This window comes from Mustela nivalis (genome assembly GCF_964662115.1).
Source record: "Mustela nivalis genome assembly, chromosome: 7".
In the NCBI taxonomy this organism is placed as follows: Eukaryota; Metazoa; Chordata; class Mammalia; order Carnivora; family Mustelidae; genus Mustela; species Mustela nivalis.
In genome coordinates, this window is record NC_139026.1 from 88,581,717 (window position 1) to 88,588,822 (window position 7,106).

A 7,106-nucleotide genomic window follows, 5' to 3' on the forward strand; every position below is an offset into this window, starting at 1 on the left:
GTTCTTCGGTTGCAAATAACAGAAATTCTCTTCAAAAAAACCTAAGCAAAAGAGAGAGTTAATGAAAAGAATACCTGGCTACCTCAGAGGTTCCTAAGAGTCTCTATAAATCTCAAGAAACGTAGAAATAAGGGATGGGAAGGCCATCAGAACCACTGTCTTGGGGCACCTGGGTGGCTCAGTGGGTTAAGCCGCTGCCTTTGGCTCAGGTCATGATCTCAGGGTCCTAGGATCGAGCCCCGCATCGGGCTCTCTGCTCAGGAGGGAGCCTGCTTCCTCCTCTCTCTCTGCCTCCCTCTCTGCCTGCTTGTGCTCTCTCTCTGTCAAATAAATAAATAAAATCTTTTTTTAAAAAATTAAAAAAAAAAAAAAAAAAGAAACACTGTCTTCTCACCTTCTAGAGCCATAAGGGCATCCACTTCATTCTTCTCTTGTCCGTGAAGAGCCATTACCTGTGCTGCTCTGGGCAGCCGGCCACCCCCAAACTTTGACATGTGCTTAGTTCACGTGGCCAGCTAACATCTTTCAACCCCATTGCCAAACCCCTGCTGACTCTGGGTGGCTCAGCTCATCAGCTGTGATCACAGGGGCAAGGTCATTGCACACATGGCTGCTAGCCTTCTGGTTGCATCCAAGAGAGAAGGTGGTTGTCCGGGAAACTGGGATAAGTCTTGAGTGCGTACTATGAAAGTTACCTGGTAAATGTGATGACATGTTTGTTAACTGACTGTCATTGCAATTTCAGTGCCGTGTTCACGTGGACCAACTTGCTCGTGGTGGTTGTGGAACTGTGTGGCTCTGAACAGGAAGCCCTCGATCTGGTTCCTTTAGTGACAAACGTGGTCCTGGAAGAGCATTACCTCATCGTCGGCGTCGTGGTGGTGGTGGACCCAGGCGTTATCCCCATCAACTCCAGAGGAGAGAAGCAGAGGATGCACCTCCGAGACAGCTTCCTGGCTGACCAGTTGGACCCCATCTATGTGGCTTATAACATGTAACCAGCCTTGTGGGGATCCTGGGGGCGGGGGTGCATCCTGAAAAACCACAAGGACCAAAGACCAGTGACTAGGAGCAAGCTTTCCAATGATGTGAAATAAGCTGAGATGGTTACATTATATCCTTCATCTCATCCTGTGGGATTCTGCAATCACAGGACACACAGGAAAGGGGAATCATATGGTAGCAAATGAAAAAAATGTTAACAGTCCATTAGTCATGAGCTTTGACATAGCGTGAGCAGCACGTTACTAAAGCAATTACATGCATGTTGCATTTTTTTCATCTGTTGTATATACTTGTATTTTTATCTAATGCTGTTCTAGAATTTTGTAAGGGAGTTAAATGAATTCACATGAAGGGGGTAGACGGAGTTCTCCAGTTCCCCGCTCTGTACTGTATTCTGCCATTTTACCATAGCTGGACTTTCTGCAGGTTTTGTTAACGTGGAACTACTCAGCTTATTTTCCGCTGACCTGTAAGCAAATCAAATAATCCATGAATATGAGAGTTACGTTATATATATAATTCTTGAGAGTAACACATTCTGACCAGTGTTTTTAAACGTGTAAATAAGAGTACACACAATTCAGCTAAACAATTGAAGAACTGGCGTGTGTAGTCATGACAAGTGAAGTAGAAACCTTCCTACTTTGGGAGAATTTCAATATTCTCTTACTGCAGTGTAATTGAATAGGTAACTAAAAAGTGCAAATTGTTTGCAGGTTCCGCTGCACATTGTACTATGTCTCTGTTGGCTGATGTATTTTATAAACTAAAGCTGCCTATGTTTGTTCTTAAAGCTTGCGTTCCCAAAATCAGCTTAAGCTTTTAGGAATTCAGCCTGTGTCTACAGGCTGGAAATCTCAGTTTAAAAATCAAACTGTTATGAAAAGGCTAAGCTTCATTAGATCCCACCCTATCCTAAGGAGCCACAATAACTCACTCTGGCCCCCAGTGTTGAAACTATGTTTCAAATTTAGAGTGACTGCATAAGAATTTAGGATTTCCTCTTTTTCCTGGCTCATTGTCAACTGCGTCTCCAGTTTATATATACAGCTTCTCTTTTCGGAAAACTGAAGGGTCCTCTGTTCTTCCAGTTCATGAGGGCAGGGATTTTAAGAACAAGAATGACAGGCTGGAAAGGCAGTGGGATCAGCAGTCACGGGAAACTGTAAAGGCAATATAACTACAGATCTCAAAACTGACCGATTTGGGTTGCCAAAATAGGTAGGCTTATGCTGAAATAGGGGAAGTCTGATGTATGCAAGAAACTCTTTTGAAATAACTGTGGTGCCCAGGCCAAGTGGACTGAGCGTGGGACTGAGTTTGGCCTCTGGCTCGGTTTCCTTTCTTTGGTCTGATACTTCATGTATTTGAATATAGTTGAATTTTATTATTTTTTTCTTACAGAAATATTTTTAAAAATTAAAAAAAAAAAAAGCTCCAAGTGAGCAGAGTTAACTTGTCAAATCAGAATGGTTCTCTTTGACCCACTCTGCACTATTGTGTAAATATTTATTTAGACTATTTTAATAATACATATTATTTACCCCGCTGTAACATCATGTAAACTAAATATGTTTTTAAACAATTTTTAAGACTTGTAATTACCCTGAAAATAAGGTTTATAATGCAAAGGCCAGACCCTTCATCACTCTCGGGGGCTGCCCTTCAGTCTTGTGGCTCCTAAGCCACTTTTCTTGCCTCCCTTTTACATAAGCCTTTTTTCCTCCCGGTTTTTTCTCCGTTGAGGGCAGACCTCAAGACGTTTTCCAGTTCCAGATCTCTTTTTTGACATTTTGGATGAAATTAATTTACACATGATGGAAGAGGTTCTAAGATGTTCAGAAAAAAAGCACTTACATTGGGGCAGGAAATCCCAGTGACTAGCTACGGTTCAGTTTGCAGAAAGAAATAGCCTGCTTATTTGGAAAGTAATTTTCTTACAATAGTTTTTAGTGACTCACTAAACAAAGCGAGGGATCCTGAGGATCAATAGTTCTATCTCCATAATCCACGAGTTCTAAGGAAGAAATATAGGCAGAGTCTTATCCTATGGGTTGTTTTGAAAATGCTTACTACACAAGTTAGAGTCTGCTAGAAATATAGTGTGAGCCACATTGGTCATTTTAAATTTTCTGGTAACCACATTTCAAAAAGTAAGAAGAAACTAATGAAATTGACTTTAATATCTTGTATTTAGCCCAGTATATCAAAAATACTATAATTTCCATGTGGAATCAATATGAAAAGTGATCGAGATCTTTTCTTTTTTTCGTACGAAGTCTTGGAGATCCAGTGTGTATTAAGCACATTTCAATTCGGACTACCCACATTTCAAGTTTTCAGTAGCCACATGTGGCTAGTAGCTACAATAATGGGCACTCATTCTTTCAAATAAGATATTCCATTAGTCTCAGAGTATGGTCAACTCCCATTTACTTAGGGTCTGATTATCTGGATGTGTAGTTCCTCAGGCCTCTGATTTAGCTTTAGCTTTTGCTCTCTACCTGGTGGCTGCTCTGTGGATCTTCTGCATATTCCCCAAAGCCAAAATGTGCTAGTGGAGGAGAGCTGAGCTGTGTCTTTGGGAACTTCTCAGTAACTGTGGTAAAGGAGCCTCTGGAAGAGGGAGAGAGCCCAGTCGTTAGCCTGTGGGTGTTTGAGGGGTCATCTGTAGTTTTAATGCCTCGTCTGTTACAGACTTGGAAGAGAACTTTCTCTTGATGACACAGTGCTCTTGCCCTTTCCACATTAAGTAGGACCTTTGTGGTAGAATGGACTCTTAGGACAGACCCAGAAGGCCATTACCAATAGAAACAGCCTAGCCAAAACTCTGGAACACATTCTGTCTGGGTTTTTCTTCTATGCCTGTGAAAAAGACAACGAGATTAATAGCAAGCCCCCATTTCAGGTAAGAGAAATCCATGCATCTAACTGCTTTTGAACCTCTTTCTGCCTCTCAGCAGAAGTAACTGAGGTAGATCAGGAAGGGGCTGCCTCAGGAAAATTCCTAAGCCCAAGGGATTCTTAGAGCTGCACAAATGTCCTCTCCTGCGTCAGTGAGACCCTGGGAATGACCGGCATGCTAACAGGCATCCGTGTGAATCCACAGCCTTTACTTATTTGCTGCCTCAAAAAGGGGGCCCGGTTGAGGACCACCGCCACCATCAAGTTCTTTCCTCACGAAGTTGTGCTGCCTCAGGCTGTTTAGGGACCATTGCCTGTCTGTTGGTAATATAAGTGTATCTCCTTTCTTTAGTCCCTGGGCAGTGCTTGCTTAATGCTTCTGTTGAATCAACAAAGGGCCTGAGGCCTTAGGTTTCTTTTGTAAGGTCTCTGCCCCAGGCATGGTGCTCAATATCTTGGCCAAATAAATTACTTTCCTTGAATATCCAGCAATCTTTTAGATTAAAGCAATGAGGAGTTATCACCTCACCCTCAAACTCCAACATGACCTATGCCTTAGTGTTGTTTTTGTTGTGTGCTTTGATGTAAAAGCAAGAGTATTTGGAGCAAAAAGCTGCAGTACTCCAAATACACAATAGGCCTTTTCTTTATCATTCATACAACATTTCTGGTCTAGGTGTATGTAGATGGGCCATGTTATTTGTCCACAGGAAGAGAGTGTAAAGATATAAGAATAATTTTTTAGTCCTAAATGATGTTTTGTTTACTTTCTGTCAAGATATTTACCAGTGTCAAATTCAGACTATAGTACTGTGTAATTATGTATAAAGTTTTTTTTTATTTATTTGAAATTAGACTAGATATACATTTTTAAATTTAACATCTGGCTGGACAGTGTTCTATTAACTCATTGAATGTGTTTCCTTTGTCTTGTGTTAATAAATATTGATGCCTGATTGTGTTTAATGCTTCACACATTGGGAGATTGATAAATTGGAACTGATAAATATTATTATTTTTTAAGATTTTATATTTATTTATTTGACAGAGACAGGACAGTGAGAGTGGAACACAGGCAAGGGGAGTGGGAAAGGGAGAAGCAGGTTTCCCACTGAGCAGGGAGCCCAGTGTAAGGCTCGATCGCAGGACAATGGGATTGTGACCTGAGCCAAAGGCAGGCACTTAATAACTGAGTCACCTAGGTACCCCGGAACTGATAAATTTTAAATTTAACTTCAGATGGTAAGACCCAAAGATAGCCAGAGTAGTCTAAGGAAAATGAACACAGAGATCCAAAGTTATAGTTAATCTTTGCTGTGACAGCAAGACAAATCAAGGAACACAAGAGGGTCATGATGAAAACTAAGAAGACTTTGTCAGGAACAATTAAAGTTTCGTTTTCCTCCTACCCATGTGGCATGTGGTAGGTTTAAACTATGGATCATAATTTTTTTTTTTCCTAATCTGTGATTGGACTGGATTTCAGCCTTCACTAAAGTGATGTCATTTGCTCTTCACGTCTTGGTTTCAAGAAATTTGATGGGAGCCCATCAAGTTGTGCGTGTTCTCCGACGCTAAAACTGGCCCTTAAACTACCGCTGTCCAACCTATTTAGGGAGCCGAGAACACTTTTTTCACCATACATTTATTGAATGTCTGCATTAGGCCCAAGGCACTGCAACAGAACTGAAGCTAGAGAGAGAAAATTAAGTCATCGCTTTCAAGGAGATCCAGGAAAACAGTATAGTATATTAAGGGTTATGAGTAGGGGTGGACAGTGGCAGCACCTAGGACAGGCACCCAATCCAATGATGAGGGGGAATAATGAGAAATACTGGAGGAGGTAACATCAGAACCGAGTTTTGTTTTTAAAGATTTTATTTATTTGAGAGAGAGCATGAGGTGGGGGAGGGGCAGAGGAAGAGGGTGAAGCAGGCTCCCTGCTAAGGTGGGAGCCCGACATGGGATTCAATTCTAGCACCCCGAGATCATGACCTGAGCTGAAGGCAGACGCGTAAACTGACTGAGCCACTGAGGTGCCCCTGAACTGAGTTTTGAAGGATGAGACAGCCAGATAAAGCAACAAGCAGAAAGACAGAGTTGCATTTTCTGCAAACTAACAATTCGTTATTAGGATGGAGGGTTTGAAGGGAGAAAAGTTAAAGCTAGTTGTCTGTGGAGGCTTGAAGCAAGCACAGATTGCCAAGGGCCTTGTGTATCTTGCTAGGAATTTTGAACTTTTATCCAGAGGGTTAGAGAAAGCCAGTGAGAGAGGGAATGATTCCCTTATAGCAAGGGAATGATATACTCAAATTTGCAACCTAGGAAACTTACGCCGGTGGTATAGGAAGTGGATTGGTGTCGGTAGGGAGAATGATAAAACCCAAGGCGGGGGTCGGGAGGCCTTTGCAGAAAATGTAGGGATAGAACAAGAACACTTCAGCCAAGGCAGTGACAGGATGGAGACAAGGCAATGCCTGCAAACTGAGGAGACAAGTGAGATTTCAATGGCTGGGTATTCAGGCTAAGGAAGGAGGAATCCAAAATAACTCCTTGGGGAGTTAGGTAGACATGGGGCCATTTACCAAGGCAGGGAGCAAAAGAAGAGGAACAAATGTGGGGAAAAAAGATGTTCCATTTTGGTCATGTTAATTTGAGGTGCTGTGGCACATGCAAGTGAAGAAGGGCAACAGGCAGCTGCTGGCCATGAACTAGATATTTGGGAGACATCCTTTTTAAACTGGTAGTTGAAGCCCATGAAGCAGATGAAGCCCAGTAGGGATGATATGACATTGCCAAGGAAGATCCTGTAGAGTGAGAAAAGGATCAATACTGGAACTATGGGAAACAACAGTATATGAAGACTGGTGGAGGAAGGAAAGGGAATGCCTGGAGAGGTAGGGGGAAAATCAAGAAAGAACATGGGCAAAGAAATCATAGGAGTTTTAAGGAGGGAGTGATCAACAATGCCAAAGTCTACAGTGAAGCTGGGTATACAGATTGGCTAGCCTCTGCTGTGTCTGGTAATGGGGTAGTCACTGGTGACTTTGGTCGGGGCAGTGGCATTTGCAGCTATGAGGGCAGAAGCCAGGAAATTGGTTCAAGAGAAGAGTGATGGGAAATGTGACTGAACAGACTGAACAGCTACTCTTTCCAGAAGTTTCTGCACATGGGAAAGAGGTGGTACTGTAGTTAAA

General features: G+C 42.2%; 1 protein-coding gene across 4 annotated transcripts in view; it reads left to right on the top strand.

Moving 5' to 3' along the window:
- The window catches only part of DIP2B (disco interacting protein 2 homolog B), a 225,225-nt gene extending 220,360 nt beyond the window's left edge, over positions 1 to 4,865 (top strand). For all 4 annotated transcript variants that reach the window (XM_082741248.1, XM_082741245.1, XM_082741247.1 and 1 more), the window contains one exon: positions 746 to 4,865. In XM_082741248.1, the coding sequence (XP_082597374.1) occupies positions 746 to 998 (253 nt within the window). In that variant the 3' untranslated portion in view covers positions 999 to 4,865. The remainder of the gene's footprint in view (positions 1 to 745) is intronic.
- The last annotated feature ends 2,241 nt before the right edge of the window (positions 4,866 to 7,106 follow it).